This window comes from Anabrus simplex, chromosome 7 (genome assembly GCF_040414725.1).
Source record: "Anabrus simplex isolate iqAnaSimp1 chromosome 7, ASM4041472v1, whole genome shotgun sequence".
NCBI classification, from domain to species: Eukaryota; Metazoa; Arthropoda; class Insecta; order Orthoptera; family Tettigoniidae; genus Anabrus; species Anabrus simplex.
In genome coordinates, this window is record NC_090271.1 from 114,547,969 (window position 1) to 114,568,561 (window position 20,593).

The 20,593-nt window shown below is 37.5% G+C and overlaps 1 protein-coding gene across 1 annotated transcript in view; it reads left to right on the forward strand.

Moving 5' to 3' along the window:
* LOC136877321 (stimulator of interferon genes protein homolog) overlaps positions 1-20,593 on the forward strand; it is a 95,599-nt gene that overhangs the window by 15,845 nt on the left and 59,161 nt on the right. The window contains exons 4-6 of the mRNA XM_067151264.2: positions 693-761; positions 17,004-17,194; positions 18,047-18,151. Coding sequence (XP_067007365.2) covers positions 693-761; positions 17,004-17,194; positions 18,047-18,151 — 365 coding nt within the window. The remainder of the gene's footprint in view (positions 1-692; positions 762-17,003; positions 17,195-18,046; positions 18,152-20,593) is intronic.

Here is a 20,593-nt window from a genome sequence, read left to right on the forward strand (position 1 = left end):
CTCCACGTTCCCTTAACAATGTTGAATTATTTAGCAATTCTTCCCAGGTGCATCCACTCTGTGTTCAATAACTTTACAACGGTATACAGTTGAGTTTCACTGTCAATTTTCCTCCTATCTTCCTCATCCATAAATGTCTCCCTTATTTTCCTTGTCTCTCAACAATCCTTTATTAAGGTGTGCCCATCCCATTTCTTTAGAACATAATAAACATGTGTTATCATCCTTGTTCAAGCATCATTATCCCACTTCTGCCTACTTTTCTAGGAGTTTATTGTAAAATAGGCCAAGATACTCAGATTTTTTTATTAATTTAAGTTACATGAAAACTGCCATGATTAAAGAATACAAAACTGCATTTGTATGAGTAATGCCGATTGGTGTTTATTAATACCACGTATATGATAAAAAAAATGGAGAAATATCAAGATGTATGGAATTACTTCCAGAACTACATGAGCCTAAAAAGTACAATGAAGGATAATATTTTTCCCCTCTCTTGTAAAATCTACTGAATGTCAGATACGCAGTATTGCAAGTTCACTGACAATATGTATCATATTCAGTTAAGTTTGCCATCAACATTCTTGATGTTGATCTCCATTCTATATCCAAAAATATAGGCTATATCATTTTACTGTACTATGACTCAAAGTTTTTAGAAGATTACTAATTTGTCATATTATTTTTAGTTGCAGCTTGGGTGAACAGCACTTATAGTGATGACTCCAGCACATTCCATGATTCTCTGTTTCAGATGAGTGAGTACATTTTGTGTATTTTTCATATTGTTATAACTATTGAAACCTATCATTCTTTCATAATATAGATGAAGGTAAACTACTATAATATATAATATTTTGATTGGACTTAAGAGAGTCATTGGGGTCTGCACTAAGGACTAACTACTCTTTTGTTATTTTATCACATCAGAAACACAGAGCAATTTAAGTATAATGATAAGAGGTCACTCAAGAATTAGGACTATTGACTGAGGTCTGACCAAAAGTCTATTGGCAGACATTTAGGGTGTAACATATCATAGGAAACAAATTAATACACATGAAGTTCACCTGACCACTAAGGGCATAAAGGTAAAAGGTAAGTGATCCAAAAGCATCAGCAATACCAATGTGGGGGACAAAATACATTTTAGTCTTTAGGTAGCTTGTAAGTGATGCTATGACCTCTTTAGAAGGAGCAATCTGTGGTATACATGCAAAGGAGGGCTTGTGTGGAATTCATGTGACACTGGATACTCGAACAATAAAAGAATTACCATTGTAAGCTGCTAACAATGGGTAGTGTTGTCAACGCAGAGATCAGGAAGACCATTAACCCCAAGAATAGAGGCAGGCTCAGCCGGTGAGCGAGAGTCCCAGATGTGGACCATTCGCTGACTGGCTTTGCTTATTTTTAAGGGCAGGTTAAGTTCAAGGACTGACGACAATGGAAAAACAAATAATTAAAACTGTAGGTTTGACATTTATTATAAATAGCATTTCACTGAACATAAAATAACAAAATTTTTAACAATATAATCTTGCTGATACAGTATTTGTTTGGATTCTTCTCCTAAGGTTGTCTGATACAATAATAACTTCTTTCTCCTTCCATAACGAAGCATGAATTTAACTGAAATACATATAAAGTTAAAATTAGCCCACATCTGTCTTAAAAAATAAATATTGAGGGTGAACCTCATCCTGACATTTGTCGAATTATTAACAAATTAAAAATTTAGCAACAATGAGTTATCGCAATAACATTTCTATTAGCTCAAGAAATATTTGTTGACTTTAATTTCATAAAGAAAAATTAACTGATAATGGTGTCGTCATAGTCTACAAATATTATTAGAAAATATTACATTATTATTTATCTTATTCATAGATAAGTTCCATTGATGTTGCATCAACTTTGTGACCTAACTCATCTGAATTACACCCTTGAAAATATCTCAGTTAACGTAACTTCAATTCACTTCATCATGTCCGTTTTAGACTTAACAAAAATTTATTATGTTCTCAAGAATTATTATTTCTATGAAAATCCTTCTAATGTGCTTTAAATAATGAATGACATTAATTAACTCGTTACATGACGCCTTGAAAGTTATTCATTTACAATATTTAACAGTTCTGCACTTTGCTCACATGCGAATGAAATAATACGCACCTATTCATTTTTAAATAGTACGTCAATGTCAACTTTATGTAGATTTTCCATAAAATTTGTAGATTTTCAATAAAATTTACTAAAGGTTTCCTATGTGTCCGTGTGCGGCTCTGTGTGAGAGTTTCTCTCGTCACGCTACTAATGACGTTGGTGTTATGTTGAAGTGGAGTGGGAAACTTACTCCTGTTGTACGCGTTAGTATTTGTATTATGAGCACTTCTTGTTTTTGAAAATGTTGTGTTCAGTAACCTTGCTTTGTACGTAAATATTACTATATATAATGCATATGTGAGATTTTATTTTTTACAAGTTCAGGACGGAAGTTATTTTTATGTACATTGCATATATTAAGTAGTAATTTGTGTCTTTAATAAACAGCTTATCATTTCTGTGAAAAATGTCATAATTATTTTAATGTCAGAGAAAGTCTCACGCGTGACTACTCAAGTTACATTTCAGCTAGCGTCCACTCGCAGGTTAAAGAAAGGATTTCAACAGAATATACAGTATTGTTGGTTACAGTTGTGACAATATAAATAAAAATCTGCTGATTTCTGTATTCCGATCATTTGTAGTTCTGAATAGGTAGTTCAAGTGTCCAAAATTTATACTTTTCACCCTTGATCTTTCTGTATTTAAGAACGGTTATCTTGTAGGAATAAAACAAAAGGCTTTAATTTTAACTATATTTCTGTTGTGTCAATTATCCAGATTGAAATTAGGAAAATCTAAACGCAGTTTAGAATTAGTACCATGTACAATTTATTTAGTTTTAACTCTAGTCCTATTGTTTTAGTTAAACTATTAGAATACAGTACCACATGTGCTTATCATACTTTCATTGTATAATATTTGTCTAGTAGGGTAAAAATCTCTCTTCTGTTAGTGCATAGGTACTAAACAAATAAACCGAATAAGTAGGGCCTATCAGGTAGTTTTAATTCCAGCTGTATTGTATCACTTAACCTGTTACAATTAGTAAAAGCCAAGTGCAGTTGAGAATTGTAGTGAATCAGTACCAGTAGTTATTTGATTACAGTATCTTGCCTGATATATTCATGTGTTATTCTCGTGTACAGAAACCTCTTTCAGTATTTCAGTATTTAACTAATGGCAGTTTACATTTCTATTAGAGTATAGTAGCATAAAATAGTAATTATAATAATCTGTGTGTATCTGTGCATATTTGTAGATCAGTACTGATTGATTGATTGATTGATTGATTGATTGATTGATTGATTGATTGATTGATTGATTGATTGATTGATTGATTGATTGATTGATATCTGAGGTAATGAATGGTTGAGGAATAGACTTCGGTTCTCGCACTTCTCAACACTGAAGGAAGGTTGAGTTGATGCAGAAAATGGGATGTGATTACTTGAAAGACTACTTTGCTCACCGTAAACAAGGAGGGATATCTTTCCATTAATAGAGTTACATTCAAAATTAAATTTGTGTAGGTGGTAGGGGGAACATATCTCTAGAAATTTGGCTCTTACTAAAATTCTAATGTTGAAATTAGGATAGGCTTCACTACATTTTAGAATTATAGCATAACTATTCATATTAGACATTATCCTGCTTGCCTTTTCTGTTTGCAACTATACTCCGCACTGTTTTACTTTTAAATTGACATTTTATCTGATTTTGGCTCTGTCTGGTGGTTATGCCCTGAAACACAGACATCCAACCAATCCCAAGCTGCCATTCATATCGACTTATATCGGCAGAGTGCGATCTCGAAACCTAGTTGCCAACTCTATTATTTATATTCACCACATGGTTAACCGATCTTGCTCCGCGTGTGTGGTATTCGGTGCGGTTCACGTTTTGCATTTTTCTTCAGTAATTAGTATTTTTAATATTAGTCTTTATCCTCCAGTATAGTAAAGTATAGCGTAGTTTACAGTTTAGCATAGCATAAGTTAGTACAATACAGGTTAACAGTTCAGTGTATAAAATAACTGTAGTTTAATTTACGTCGGTGCATTGGTTAGTGTACTTACTTTGTGTGTGTTTAGTTTGTCTCAGTGTAGCTCAGGAAAGACAAGTGGCAAGAATCTGACTCTGAAATCAGTGGAGTGTTCTCTTTGTAGGGCATAACCTTCTTCCTGTGCCAGCCATAAGCGGTGAGTGATGTGTTACACCCTCATTCTCTTTTATTCTTAATAATGTATTCTCTTTTTAGTGTCGGATGTTGTTAGCAAGTGTAGTTTTTGTGAATTTGTTTTCGATCCCGATTCATTAGCTTTTCTGAGTATGGTATTACATTTTACGAGGGCTGTTTACTGCGGTTGTATTGCATCAGTTGTTCTCGCAGCAGTAGCGTGCTGGCAACACAGGTAAGGAGATGCTCATTTGTTTTGCGAAACGTCAATTTAGAAGTAAAGCCTTGTGGAGTATAATAATAATTTGGCCATAACTTACGTATTTAGTGTATGTGAACATTTCTATAGTCAGCCTCTTATTCCTAGTATTTTATAATCAGGATACGTTTAACTAATATAATTGTAGTGTAGTTATTCTAACAGTTTGTTTCCTGATTGTATTATTGTTGTGAAATCTTTGTGTATTATACATTATTTCCTTCATATCGTCGCCATAAGACCTATCTGTGTTGGTGCGACATAAAGCAACTAGCAAAAAATAAATAAAAATTATTTCCTTCATCTGACATATATACCTACTACTATTAATAGAATATGCAGTTTTACTTCTGTTGATATTTCCATATTATTTCACATTTCTTTGAAGAGATAAAAAAATGGCTGAGAGATATAGGTGTAAGGATTGTGGATGTGAGAGGGAACTTCCCTAAGAAGGATGAGGGAAGAGAGAGCGAGCTTGAGGGAGATAATTAGGCTTGTAATGGTTGACAGGAATGAAGATAGGTCTCTCAATCAATGTACAGGATAGGGCAGGAAGGGGGGGGGGGGGGGGAGCGAAGGGATGGAAGGGAAGATGTGGAAGACAGGTGGGCTAATGTCTTAAGGTCAAGGACAACAAGGGTAAAGGGTTTTACTCAGGATGTAGGACCAGGAGAGATATCGGTGAGGAATCAGTATGAGTCACTGCAGGTAGATCAGCAGAGGGAAAATGGAGATCAGGGAAGTGTTACAGAGGTGGAGCAGGGCAAGAGGAAAGGGACCAATAGAAAAAGGAAACATAGAGCACAGGATAGGAAAGGGCTAGGAGCAGGAAGGAAGCGACCGTTGCCTTAATAAAGGTACAGCCTCAGAATTTGCCTGGTGTGAAAGTGGGAAACCACCACCACCACCACCACCACCACCTCCTCCTCCTCCTCCTCCTCCTCCTCCTAAAAGGTTTGGGAAACCTTACACTAAGTGTTTGAAATAAATGTTCTCATTGCTGTCAAAACTATTGTATCTTGCCTTTTTTTTTTTTTTTTTTTTTACAATTTGTTTTATGTCACACCAACACAGATAGGTCTTATGGTGACGATGAGATGGGAAAGGCCTAGGATTGGGAAGGAAGCGGCTGTGGTCTTAATTATGGTACAGCCCCAGTATTTGCCTGGAGTAAAAATGGGAAACCACGGAAAACCATCTTCAGGGCTTCCGATGGTGGGGTTCAAACCCACTATCTCCCGGATGCGAGCTCACAGCTGTGCGCTCCTAACCACACGACCAACTCACCTGGTTCTGTGCCTTTAGCCAGTGCCATGCATTGATTGTTAGTAATAATTCATATATAATAAAAATGTTGCCAAATAAGATAATTGAAGAAGGTTTGTTCTCCAGGGCTAATTATAGTAGATTAGTAGACATGATATACTATAGTCGTCTGACGAGAAGTCACGTGCATCTGGGGTAAGGGTGTCGTAGTTACAACATCATAACTGACGTAAAACCTTCAATTATTATGTTGATTATGTTTTAATTATAATCTATTTAATACTAAATTATCTTTTATTAAGTGTTAAACATGACTAGTATATGGTTTCTCTGTAAATATGTAGTATAAAATTGTATAACCTCAAATACGTATTGTTTAACCTCAAAATCTAGATAGACAAAAGCGGTAGAGAATTCCATAATGTTCGTATAATTTGGTATATATGAAGGGTTCTGGAAACTTACTGTAAGGTTTTATTATCCAGATACATGTAGAGACATTACGAATGTTGTAGATATTTCCATGGGTTTTTGTAAATAGCGGAGGAACGTTCGAGTACCCATTCGACTAGCTGGTCGATCGATGTTTCGAGTGTTTTCCATTAGAGTGTTGTAAGAACTCTTCCAGAAGTCGATCATTCTAGATGGTTGATCGAAGGGTATAAATATCGACCTGTCAGTCAGTGAAGGCAGTTGTTAGTTCTAAGTTCGCAGTTCTTAGTTCTTGGTACTCAGGCAAGTAATGGACTGGGAGTGACTGTTGGGCTCTGAGGTGGAGTCAGAGTATCGGACTCGAGTGAGTGAGGCGGAGAATTCAAGAGAGTGCGCGAGTCAGTGTTGTTGATATCTGTACTGGTCAGAATCGACTTCAGGGTACTCTACTATTGAGTGTTGTATATTATACCCATAACACGGTTCTCAATCAAAGTCCCCAATGTATGTGGAGTTATGCTACCTGCCGAACACGCTTCCCCTGCGAACATGTCAGCTGTGAGCAGCGGGGAAGTGACATGTCACAACTGGGTAACTTGGCCAAGGTTGTATTACGTCAGACAGAATGTTCCATTCTTTTCCATCGTTAATTTCTTCCAGATGGATTAATGATATGAAGAAATGAGCCACATCACTGTGTAGCCTAATTTTTTATAGTCATAATTCCCAAGTTTCATGGAGATCAGTTAAAAACTATTGAAGATATTAGCAATTATAATTCCCAGGGGATACTGAATAAATAGGCAGGCATTTCGCTTGTCAAGCCAGTCTATCTTGTGCCACAGTCGAGGCCAGTCGGTCGGCTGTTGGTCATTCTGCTGCCATGATGTTGGTCGCCAGTTCGACTCTCCGATGGAAGTTTAAGTTCGCGTACTATTGAACTCTGATTCTACAACGCATCTACAAGACTTGGAAGTATTACAGCATCGTTTGTGTATGGTAATAGAAGTTGTCTATGAGTTGAGATGTGAACAGTTAAGGTGTGGTAACTATTTACAGGAACAGTGTGATTCGAACTAGTACAATACTACGCTACCAAGTACTTAAGCGTAATTTGATGTTTAAATTACAAGAGATGATAGGATTTGAATGACAGTGTTTAAACTTCACAAAGTGATTTAACATTGAATGCTAAAAGTGATAAAACCTTGTCATTAGTGGAACTTCAAAACTGTACATAATTTTGTATTTAACCCTAACAAGTGATAAACCTGTGCTAATAGCAAGACGTAGTTCAGTATTTCAAACTGTACAGGTGATTGAATTTCGTGACAGTGTTACTCTACCAAGGTGTTAGAACATTTCATCAAACTATACGTTTATGTTACAAGCTACTGACACAAGTAGTTGAATTTAACAGTGCTATTGAACTTAAGATTTATTTTCCAAGTGACCGTGTTCACTATAGAACATAGCCTTAGAAGTGTGGTTAAATAAACTGGTACAGTTAACATTTCTTGTGTTGAACCCAGGACGGTTCTTGAAAGGACAGTGTTTTCTTTATTTAATCGTGAACGGGACTAAATTCATCCCAGAACAAATTCTTTGGTTTCATTTATTTCTAGAATTAATTCGAACTTGAACTGTGTAAAGTTTGGAAGTGGAATATTTCATTTTCTACGTCACTATTCAGTCAAAGTTCTCATATTTAACTTTGATAAAGTGACTTATTTATTTTCCATGGCTGATACAACACAGATTTATTTTGAGCTCAATTCAAGCCATCAGCAATAACTGTGTTCATTAGTGAAATCCCACTGTGAAATCAATTGAGTGCAGACCACTACTAACTATTATCTCATTTGTGCAGACCAGTTACTTTGGATCTATTTCATGCCCAGTGCCACGTTACAACCATGACTACGAATGCTCCTAGACCATCCGGATCTCCGAGATATTCGAGACCTTCCAGATATTCAAGATCGGCTCGGAAGATGGTGGAACCATAAGCAGACATTGTGACCCGCAATGTATCAGGGCCAATTCCACCCCAAGGAGAAGTACTCATTATAACTGCTGTGCTGAGGTGATGTTGAAATCTGACTTTATTTTTTTATGAATAAACTTTTTTTAAAAATAATTAGTGTTCCATTATACTTATCTGACTTCCCCCTCCTCTGTAACAATTCATATAGTGACCGGTCACCCCTGGGCCGAGTCGTCTGTTCAGCTAGCCATCAAAACAAACTTTTACGGTTAACAATATAGTGTCATTTGTGACTGTGTATAATTGTGTGTTGTGACGTACAGTGTAAATAAAGTCATTTATGTAAGGAAGTGAACGTGTTCTCGTGTGATATTTATTTACGTCAAATAAAATCGCAACGTAGAACGATAAGGGTTGCTGAGGGTAATTCTTATGAACTAAGGTGCTGCTGTGAAGTTTGAAATTGGTAGCGCAATTACGCTTTAGTTATACATTTACCGTAAGAATTTAAATCCGGTGGGTAAACAAAATAAGATTGAAATTAGTGTAATAAAATGAATTTATATATGTTGAAATTAATCTTAATAAAATAAATAAATAAATAAATAAATAAATAAATAAGTGAATAGAAATAAACTTCATAAACACAAATTAAATTGAAAGAATTAGCAAAAAATTCATCTTTGGTAACAACCTTCAGAATACTTCTAAAATTATGAGGATCCTTTTGGGAATAATTCTCCATAGTTCATTATAATACCTTCAAGAAATTGGTACCATTACAAAAATATTTAAAAGATATTCTCAGTTAAAATATGAATTCTCATTACATAAAAGAAAACTTGAAAGTTAAAAAAAAAATTATATCTTTGAAAATAATCTTCAAACAACCTAAAGTCACAGTTCATAATGAACTTTCATACCTTTTCTCCATTTTGACAACCAAATGGGTACAATTAAAAATGTAATACCTTACCTTGAGAGCTCTCGTATACTGAGATGAATTAGTTGTAAAGGGACCCATTATAGTAGACAAATTTCTAACAGAAAATTGAAATGCATAATAAACTAAATTAATAACCATAAAAAATGAAACAAGGCACCACTAAACATGAAATTACGAGGGTGGATCAAATATAAACAGGAATTATTTTTTAAAATTTATTGCATCAACCAAAAAAATACACATATAGAGACCACTTTTCTATATAGCGTTCAGCCTTCGATACACATTTTCTCCATCAGATTGGTAAGTTTTTGATGCCGTCCTGATAGAAAGAAGAGGGACGTGTGGGGAGCCAGTTGCGCACGAACTCTTCTACACTTGCATCATCATCAAACTGCTGTCCTCCTAAATCTTGTTTGAGTGGTCCAAACAAATGGTAGTTGCAGGGCAATAAATCTGGACTGTGCGGAGGGTGTTCCAGAGGTGTCCAGTGAATTTTCTCCAGTTTTCCCCGCGTTAAAGCGGCAGTATGCAGCCTTGCATTGTCGTGGAGAAGAACGACGTTTTGGACCGGGTGCCGGCATCGCCTATTGCGATACCCAGCTCTTGCTTCATCCAAAAGGCGACAGTAATAGGCTGCATTAATTGTCCTTTGTTCATGAAGAAAATCCACCAGCAAAACATCCGTGGAGTCCCAGAAAACAGTTGCAAGCACTTTTCCAGCAGATGGGCGTGTTTTGGCCTTGACCGGACCTGCTTTGTCTCTTTTCCGCCACTCCATGCTTTGACTCTGGGGTGTAATAATGCACCCAAGTTTAATTACAAGTCACAATACGATGCAAGAAATCCTCTCCTTCCTCCTCATAGTGATGCAGGAGTCTCTGACAAACTTTCTGGTGTAAAGTTTTTTGTTCCTGGTTGAGGAAACGAGGAACCCACCTGGCAGACAATTTTCTGAAATGGAGTTCATCTATGATGGTGATTTGAATACTTCTGTAACTTATTTCTAAGGTTAAAACAAATTGCAAAATTTTTATTCGCCGATCTTCATCAATAATGTCACGAATGGCAACAATGTTGTCTGCAGTGATGCTTGTCCACAGTCTCCTTTCATGAGATTCATTTTTCACAACTTCTCTTCTTGCTACAAATTGTTTATCCCACTCATACACTCAAGTCTGCGAAAGTGTTTCTTCCCCGAACTGTGCGTGGAGTCATCTCAAAATTTCAGAAGGTTTGGTGCCCTCTTTGATAATGATGTGTTGCGCAACAGACGTGTGCACCTCTTGCTCACTCATAGCATACTGAAGCAGCCCAGCTCTCCACCATCGTTCGTGCGTGCAAACCCCTTTTCCAGATACCCCCACCAACATCCTGGCAAAACCCTGCCTCAGAATTATTACTAACAGCAGCGGTACATTCAAATTCCCGCTTATATTTGATCTGCCTTCGGAACATGGAAACATCCAAATCATCGATGATTAAAATACCTCAAAAGGCAAGATGCAATTAAGTAAACATGAAAATTTGCAAGTCCACATCATGCCCACACATGGTATATCCATTCAAGAATTAAATAAAGTTGCAAAATAACCACAGTCACAAATAAGAACGAAGGAAAGTTGCGGAGATCACATTCCTTAAACTCCACAACCCAAGATATTCAACATGAGGTAATTGAAAAACACAATCACTTTCAAAACAATGACCTTAAGTATATGCAACCCAAGTGTCAATCCAACAATCCTTCGTCAAAGACAATTACAGACTGATAAGGGTTATGTAAATCCAATCTTATCTTATCTTATCATCTTGCCAAAACAAGGGGATAACCGTTACGAGATGATGCAACCCATCAGCAATAGCAAGAGATGGTAGTTATGAGAAAATGAACAAGTCCGATTACTTTTAAGAAAATAAAACCCCGAAAGATTAATTTGGCACTTCAATGATCTAAAGAAATGAAATAACTTAGTTCATCATCATCATCAGTTTTCCACTCCAGTCGCCCGGGTGTGGTTCACGAACCCTCTCCACTTCTGTCTGTCCATGTACCACTCTTCTCTCAGGACTGCATCCCAGCTGACTCCTCTTGTTCCTATGTCCTCTTTCACTTGGTCCAGCCATCTCTTCCTAGGTCTTCCTACCGGTCGTTTTCCGGCCACGACTGTGTGTAGCCATTGTTTTGCTGTCCTTCAATTGTCCATTCGTTTGACATGGCCAAACCATCTCAAACGTGCCCCTGTCACTTTTTCTTTCAATGATGGGTACACACCAGCTTCCTCCATTATTCTTTCATTCCTTACCCTGTCCCTTCTTGTCTTCTGTACCATAGTTCGTAGGAACTTCATTTCTGCGGCTTGTAGTTTGCTATCCACTTGTTGGGTTGTTGTGCAGGTTTCTAGGCCATATGTTATTATGGGGGTGAAGTATGATTGAAATAGAATCTGCTTTGATCTTAAGGGAACTTGTTCATTCCAGAGGAGGTTCCGAACTTGATGGTAAAACTCAGCTGATTTTTGAATGCGGTTGTTAATCTCATGCTGTATTCTGTTATCACTTGAAATGATGCACCCAAGATATTTATATTGGTCTACTGTTTCCAGCTGTGTACCTTCCAGCATTATTTTTCCTTTCTTCTTCTGCCTGTTGACAGACATAGTAACAGTTTTCGATTTATTTATTGTTAATCCGTGTGCTTTCAAATGTTCATTCCAGGTGTTCAGCCTCTCTTGGACTTCCTTCTCTGTGAAAATGAAAACCTACAACCTGTTTTCCAGTCATTGACCGGGTCAGGGATGTAATGAATGAATCATATATAGGCTATTATTACGATGGAGTCGCCACTCCCAAAGTGATATATTAATGAATGATAGATGCTACGAAATGAGAATGGAGAGTGTTGCTGGAATGAAAGATGACAGGGAAAACCGGAGTACCCGGAGAAAAACCTGTCCCGCCTCCGCATTGTCCAGCACAAATCTCACATGGAATGACCGGGATTTGAACCACGGTATCCAGCGGTGAGAGGCCGACGCGCTGCCGTCTGAGCCACGGAGGCTCTTTCCTTCTCTGTAATTCCCCAAATTACTTACAGTTATTTACAAGAAAACATCTATGGTGAGCCTAGCAGCAGAAAAGTGTTAAGATCATACATTGTATTAGGTTGAGATGGTACATAATACGTGTGAGATTGATCTTTACTAGAGTTGACCGAACTATGATTGAAAAAAAACCTGTTGACGATTCATGTTATTTGTTGAAAAAAGCAACTTGAAGATAATGGGTTTTTTTTGAACAGAATTGTTATTTGATAAATACCTGGGTTGTTAAAAGTGAAAGTCACAAATGTGGCATTTTTTACAGAACCAATTAGGAACATTGTTTCGTACTCACTTTACTAATTATTTTCTTAATAGTGTTAATACTGAAACCATTTAAACTACCTACCTCCCATACAAATCCTTCAATTCTTTCTGTGAGAGAGGTAAACTGAACGTGCGATGGACTTAACTATAATATGCCTCTCTTTTTTGCGCTCCTGGATGTAAGAAATCATTTCTAATTGTAAGATGTAATGATATTGGTTTCCTAAAAACTTCGTAAGTAAATTTATCTTGTTCCCTCTTTAACAGTGAAGTCCTAAAAATGTATAGATTTAACATTTTTGTCTTTTACTGTAAATTATTATTTAGCGGATGGCTTATACAGACAATATCAGTAATATATATATTTACAGATGAGAAACAAAGTAATTTGTACTTCACAACTGAATATCAAGTTTTTCAATCCAGCGTACAACATCTGGAGTTACCAGCAGGAAGTCATCTTCACCACCATGATAGGCTCGAATCATACATTCCCTGATGATGTGATGAATAGTCTGGTGTGGAGCTCCACAGTCACAGTCTGTATTAGGTAGCTTTTTCCACTTATGGAGATCGGCTCTGTACCAGCCATGTCCTGTTCTGATTCTATTCAGGGCAGTTCAGGTCTTGCGTGGTAGGTGGGATCCGCTTGGATGTCTGGGATCTGAGAAGAAGGTATGCAGGCGCACATCTGTTGCTACTTCCCATCTATCTTTCCACTCATCAAGAGATTTAAAATCCTTAACATCCATGTCAGCAGCATCACGCAGAGTTGGATGGCGTTATTTTAATCTGTTAAGATTCAAAAGTGGCAAGTCACTATGCACGGGTAGACTAGGATTTCTCAAGATCTTGTGGAATTCCTTCATAAGGGCATTAGATCAGCGTAGATCAGGTGGCATTATAACAGTTAGCAGTGGAAGCCAATGAACAGGAGTAGATGTGATTGCGTCAGATATGATGCGCATTGTGATATAAGCTGGGTGTCAACAAGCCTTGTATGATGGCTGTTCAACCAAACTGGTGCACAGTACTCAGCAATTGAATACACCAAACCCAAGGCTGAAGATCGCAAGGTGGTTGCTGAAGATCCCCAGGTAGTTCCACACAGTTTATGGAGGATGTTGTTTCGAGACTTCAACTTTTGTGCTAAGTTCAGGAGGTGTTTTTTGAAGGATAATGTATGGTCCAAGATGACACCAAAGTATTTTGGGTTCTAATTATGATGAAGAATTCTCCCTCTGAAACTAACATTCAGTTTCATATTCACCAAACGATTATCTAAATGGAAGCAAGACACTTCTGTTTTACTCGCACTGGGTTGAAGTCTCCAGATTTTGAAGTAGTTTTCCAGTAAAGACAGGTCTTTGGTCAGAATCTCTTCAGTCATGTCCATTACCTGATCTTGAACAGCTAGACCCAAGTCGTCGGCATAGCAGAATTTTCTGGATGAAGTGTCAGGAAGGTCAGAGAGATATAAGTTGAACAATAATGGTGAGAGAACTGATCCTTGGGGCAATCCATTTTTAGCTTCCTCTCCTTGCTTATCGTGCTTCCAGTGATTACTTGGAACTTCCAATCACTTAACATGTTGTTAACCAGTTGAACCATCCATACAGTGTCAAAGGCAGCATTAAGATCAACAAATGCTACAGATGTTTTCAGTTTCATTTGAATCTTGCCTCAGTGAAGGATGTAAGAGACAATACTCGGTCACAGCAGCTACGCCCTGGTCTGAAACCTGCCTGTTCAACTGGAATATGCTCTAGGATTGCGCTACTTATTCTGTTATATATCAATTGTTCAAAAAGTTTGTAACAGCAACTAAGAAGGGCAATGGGTCGATAGCTTTCTATCTTGTTGCTGGGTTTGCCAGGTTTCAGAATAGAAATTATCTTTGCCTTCTTGAACTCCAGTGGAAGTTGACCAATCAGCAGGACGTCAGTGAAGAACTCTGCCAACCATTTCTTAGCATATCCTCCTAAATGAATCTGAAATTCTGGATGGATGCATCAAAACCAGGTGACTTAAATGGTTTGAGGTCCTTCAGTCCCATGTCAGTGTCTAAAACTGTGAAGGGACGTGCATATTCAGATGAGGGAGATGTCGTCTTTTTCAGATCACAAAACTGTCATTCTAATATGTTTGGTATGTTTCTTGTCGGGAGGCACTCTTGATGTGGTAATGATGTGGGAAGCAATTTGGTCAGGTGTCACTCCTGAAGGTTTTCTGCATACTGATCCAAAAAAAGCAAAGCAAAGTCACCTCCGTACAGGCCATGAAGGCCCTTGGAGGAGTGGAAGGTAAAGGCTTCCACCATTGTTAACCTCGGCACGTGATGTGGTAGAGTGGTTAGCTCTATGCCCGGCCGCCCTTGCCCCCAGGAATTAACCTGGTACTCATTTTTGGTGTAGGCCGAGTGAACCTCAGGGCCATATGCGTCTCCGGAAGTGGAAATCTTGTTTCTTAAATTTTACGATTTCCTGGTGGGGATTCAAACCCACGTCCTTCCGGGCGAACTGAGCATGCCTCTACCGCCTCGGCCAGGCAGCCCTCGCATACTGATCCACTTCCTCCCAATCTCCTCAGAAGGCTTCCCTGCTTGAGTGGGTAAAGTGCATACTTTCATCTGTATCTGTCCATTTATGCCTTCAAGATAAGTCTAAGCTGGTCAAAAAGTTTTGTAGCTATCACTTGGTCACTCACTACTTTGCTGGAATTGTTGGTACAGTGTTTCACTTTCATCGCTCCATCCTGGGATATATTCTTTTCGATACCATCTTGGCATACACTTTTTAGCTGTTGTTGTTACTGCACCAATGAACTGATGGTAGTTCTTATGAGATGGAGGGATCCAGTGAATGCACTTATCCAGTTCCTTTGAAAAATTCGCCCAGTCAGCTTTCTGGAAGTTCCATCGAGCGCGTGGAGTTGATCATATGACAGGGACCGTGCAACCAATTTGTATTATTACAGGTCTGTGCTGGCTGTGGGGGAAGGAATCTATCACTTTTCTTGTGGCATTGATCGGGAAACCTCTGTCATTGCAGGTAACAAAACATAAGTCAGGATTAGAATCCTTGCCCCAAGCAGTTGACCTGAAAGTACCTTGATCTTTGGCATTGAACTCTAGATGAAGATTGTTCAATTGAGCCCATTCTGCGAGCATGCTTCCATTTTCATCATCATCAGAGTATTTCCAAAATTCATGGTGAGTATTGAAGTCCCCTATACAAATTGTAGGATGTTCAGCAGTTTGTAAGACAAAATTGGGCCAGGGTGTCTTGGGTGGCTTATAAACATCTGTGATAGGGATATTGTATGACAACCATATGCATATCTTCCTTCACATTAACAGAAATTAGTGAAGCCTTGTTTAAGTTGTTCCGAATATACGTAGCAATACCATATACCTTGTGATAAGTTGCACCGAGAGCAGTATATCCAGGAATTTTACCTCTGCTTCGGAATGCTTCTTCACTGGAAACGTGAGTTTCCTGAATACCAATATAAATGGTCCGTTATTGGACATTATAAATTTTCCAGCTAACTCATTCCTGGTTGCCAGCGTTTCGCCCTTGTGTGCCTGAATGGCGACAGTATCGATGTTATTGTCCAGCAGGAATTTTGATAGATAGTCGCACTTTGCCTTGCTAATGCTTTTGACATTCAGTTGTAGGAGTCTGATAGGTGGACCAAATGTTCCTCGTTAATGAGTTCTGAGGAGAACTGTTTCTATTATTTTGTTGATAAGTCATTGCCAGGAGATTCTGTGGATAGTCTGGCTGCCTGTTTTCGCTGTTGCTCAGTTAGCATCACCCAGGAGGCACGTGTAGGGCAATTAGAGGTTAAACCTACAGACGTGAGCAACTCTACCTCCCCTACTGTAAATGTTACACTAGGATTGACATGCTGACCAGACCTGATGTAGAACATGGCACTGTATGGAAGTGAAACATGGATACATGTATAAGAACTAGTGCTGTGAAAAAAAAGGAGAAGCCTTTGAAATGTGTAGTGATAGATGAATGTCGAAAAAGAGGAGGACCGATAGGACATATCTTGAGACACCAGGACTTGAGTAGTTGGGTTTACAGTGAAGTGCAAGGTGCAGTGGGGGGGTAAGAATAGTAGGGGAAGGCCAAGTCATGAATATGACAAGGTTTACAATAGCTACACAGAGATTAAGAAATTAGTATAGAATAGGGAATGCATAGCTACTTCAAACCAGTGTTTGGGCAACACAACGCCTTTGATTTGAATGTATTTTTTCTTTCCCACTAAGTACTGCTGAATTTTGAGAGTTAACTTTGGAAGATTTATTTATTGTATTCTGAATAGGCTTTTATTTTGTCCCACTGTGTACTACTCCTTATATATAACGTGTCACTGCTTCATGAAACTTCTGCATGCTTAAAACTTGGTCTTAATTTTGCATATTTTTTTGCTTTCAGTTGTTCTGTTTGGTTTCTCATTTCTAATGGCAATTGCATTAGAGTTATTGAGAAGACTATTTTATTTGGTTGAAGAAGTATTCCACATCACTGGCCGATATGATGGGAGTTGGTTGCAACTTCTGAAAGAACTTTTCATTTTCAACTATCCCACTCTGTTCACAGTTGGCATTAGTTTCCCTATTGTTCTTGTAAGTTGATCCCAGTTTTAATTTTCATTTGGTTTATCACATGAAATCATGATTTAGGTTTGTTGCAAAATCTTGTGTTATTTTTTCAAACAGATTTTAATTGAAGACGTGGAAAAACAGGCTAACCCTCAAAATTATTCTTTTTGTCTAATGAGAACAACCATTTTTTTAAATTTGGCTAAGCCCAAACTATCATATGTATTAGGTTATGCTTAGCATGCACAGTTTCTTGCATTTATCGTAATGCTTCCTCTGTAATGTAAAAAACGGGCTAAATAACTGCTGCATTAATCTGATAAACACTTATAATCTACTAATTTTTAGAAACTAAGAAGTCATAACCACATCAACTGTGGTGCTTGAACTGTGTTTGTGTTACTACGGTTAACTTCGGATGTAAATGGAAACAATGATGGAAGAAGAGGGGAAATGTTGAAAATGTTAAAAAAAAAAAAAAGGGATAGATGAAAGATTTAGTATTTTAGAGTCGGTAAAAAGTAGAATTTTTTAATATGAGTTACATTTTGTGAATATTCAAACAAGTTTTGAAATAATTTTTCTTGTTTTATTATTCAGGTGTTCATGTTTAGGGCTACAGGCTCTATAATAAAGGAACTCTTATGTAACAAATATACATTTATATTGTCTATTTGAATCTCATGTTCACAAATATGAACGAAGATAATTACTGGGTATTCAGTTTTATTTCAGCCTCATTCACAAAACTTATTTTTTCTTCATTTTAAGAAAGTGGGGGTTAACCCATTTTTCTGGGCAAGTCTTCAGTTTCAGTGGTAATTATATGAAGTCAGGTTTCTGCTTTATTTAACTGATGTATTTGATGTTTTTCAGACATATTGTATGAAATCAGAGAGCTTACCATGGGATGGATTCTCTGTACCGATGCTGTGTTTGATGTTTTCCTCCACATACATTGCAAGCAAATTTTTAAAGATTGTAAGTTTACTTTGTTATTCCATTTTATAATTTATTAAAAGAAGAAGAAAGTTGTATTAAACAACATCTGCTGTGGTGTTTGAACTATGTTTATGTTGGTATGTTCAGAAAGAACCAAGACTGGGAAAACAATTGATAAGGAATCTGCTACCATACATGGGCAATATCCCTAAATGCAGATCAGAGGTGACTGATTGATATTAACTAGTTAATCTTCAATAAAAGTTAACATTCAGTCAACCAGTCAATATTATTTATTATGCATACATGTTTCAGCCTATTTTAAGGGCTTCTTCAGTGTATTGGATTCTTCAGATCAACATTCTAAATATTCCATGATATCACAACAAGTACATTTATACATTCAGTCATCATAAATACAGTACAGTATAGTAAGAAATTATTAAAAATCCTTTAAAATAAATTAAAATAAAAAAAAATTAGTAAATTCAAGGCCTATACATGCTCTTACATCCTTTAGCAGCCTAGTCTAAAACATATATTTACTTAAAATCAAAACCTAATGTTTGATTTAAATGTTTCATAAATTATAAACTAGTAAATGTCAAAGAGTGTGATACACTGAAAATGTTAACCAGACAGATGTTACCTGCAGATTGATACAGATTTACTTTGTGTGGTTACTGTAAAAAAAAAAAAAAAAAAAATCATTAAATGTAAAATATTCTTGGTGTGAATTTATTACATAAATTAAAACTATTGGTCACATATTTAACAGTCCATTGGCATTGACACTGAATTACAGATGAATTTCAGAAGTGAAATTGCAACGAGTTCTATTGGAAAACTGAATATTTGATTCAACATTGATCCGAAACAAATTAAATATTTATAATCAGTAGTATTGAAGGGCGAAAGTGTAAAAAGCTTTGCAAATGAAAATCTCTTATTGTGTGAGAATATATTTTACATAGAAACAGAACTTACTGAGGACAAGCCTGATAGACACATACTATTCAAGTTACAAAAAAAGTTAATAAAAGCCTTGCCTCTACAAAATGAGGATGGAAGTAAAATGACATAAACTACTCCAACATGATTAAAACCTTTGATGATGATGATGATGCTTGTTGTTTAAAGGGGCCTAACATCTAGGTCATCGGCCCCTAATAGTACAAAATGAGATGAAATGTAATGATAAATTAAAAGTCCCAAATCCTCCACTGACCACATTTCAAAATGTGAGGTTGAAGAATGAACGGATGGATATGAATTTAAAACAATCAGTGGATCCGACCTGCAATGCCTCACATTCACAGAAACTGACGTAAAACAATAGTATTACTGACCAAGGGACTGCTTCTATAGCACAATACTGAATAGATGATGCCTGTAGTCTAAAAGGGTCCAAAATCCAGGTCATCAGCCCCTCATAATGGTACTTATTGCTAGGAAGGTAGAACCATGGTATTTGTCCTGTTGTGTTACTAATCAAAAGTAGCGTAGACTCATGGTATTCCACACATTATTGCACTACTCACAGGTAATGAAATTCGCACATGTAACACAGACCTACGGTGTTTCACACATTGCGGCACCATTTAGAGGCAACATATGGTGTTCATCACATAAGTGTACTAACCACAGGGACTCGTACTATCCCCTGTGTTCCTCATATAGTGGATACTAATCATAGGCAAGCCAGAACCATGGTGTTGCTCACCCATGGCGTCGCTCATATAGTGGTACTAATCACAGGTACTGTAAAAGCCGATAGTGCACTCTGTTGCTTCTAATCACAAACCTATTTTGTACCTAACATAGTGGTACTACGCGCAAGTAAAAGCGACCCATGACGTTCCCCGCATGGTGGTACTAAAAACAAGTAGTCTCATGGTTCTAATTCGATCATCCGTTGCATCGCCCCTTTTCGTCGCCTCTTATGACAGGCAGGGAATACCGTGGGTGTATTCTTCATCTGTGTCCCCCACCCACAGGGGGTAGACACAGAAAAAAAGAAGAGAAAGAAGGGATCTGTCACATTGAAAAATGAAGTAACGAACAAAGAAAGGCAAGGGCCACGAGGGCGTGAAAATGAAAGACTCCCTAGCCCTTGGAAATAATAGCGTCTGGGTTGGAAAAGAACAAAGAGTTGACCAAGGGAGGTCGGACAGAATAGATGAAAGTGAGGAGCCTGGCACAAGTAAGTGGAAGCAATGCCAGGACTTAGTTAAGGGCCCCATGGTCACCAAACCATGCTCCCAAGTTGAGAGCCCCTGGGTCCCCTTTTATTCGCCTCTTACAATAGGCAGGGGATACTGTGGGTGTATTCTTCTTGTGCATCCCCCATCCACAGGGGATAAAACCTTTGAGATTAATGGATATAAATGGGGAAAGGTCCAGCACATAATTGTTTTAAGTAATGTTAAATAATATCATTAAATCAAAAAGGAAATACGAAAGGAAGTAGCTGGAGCTCCC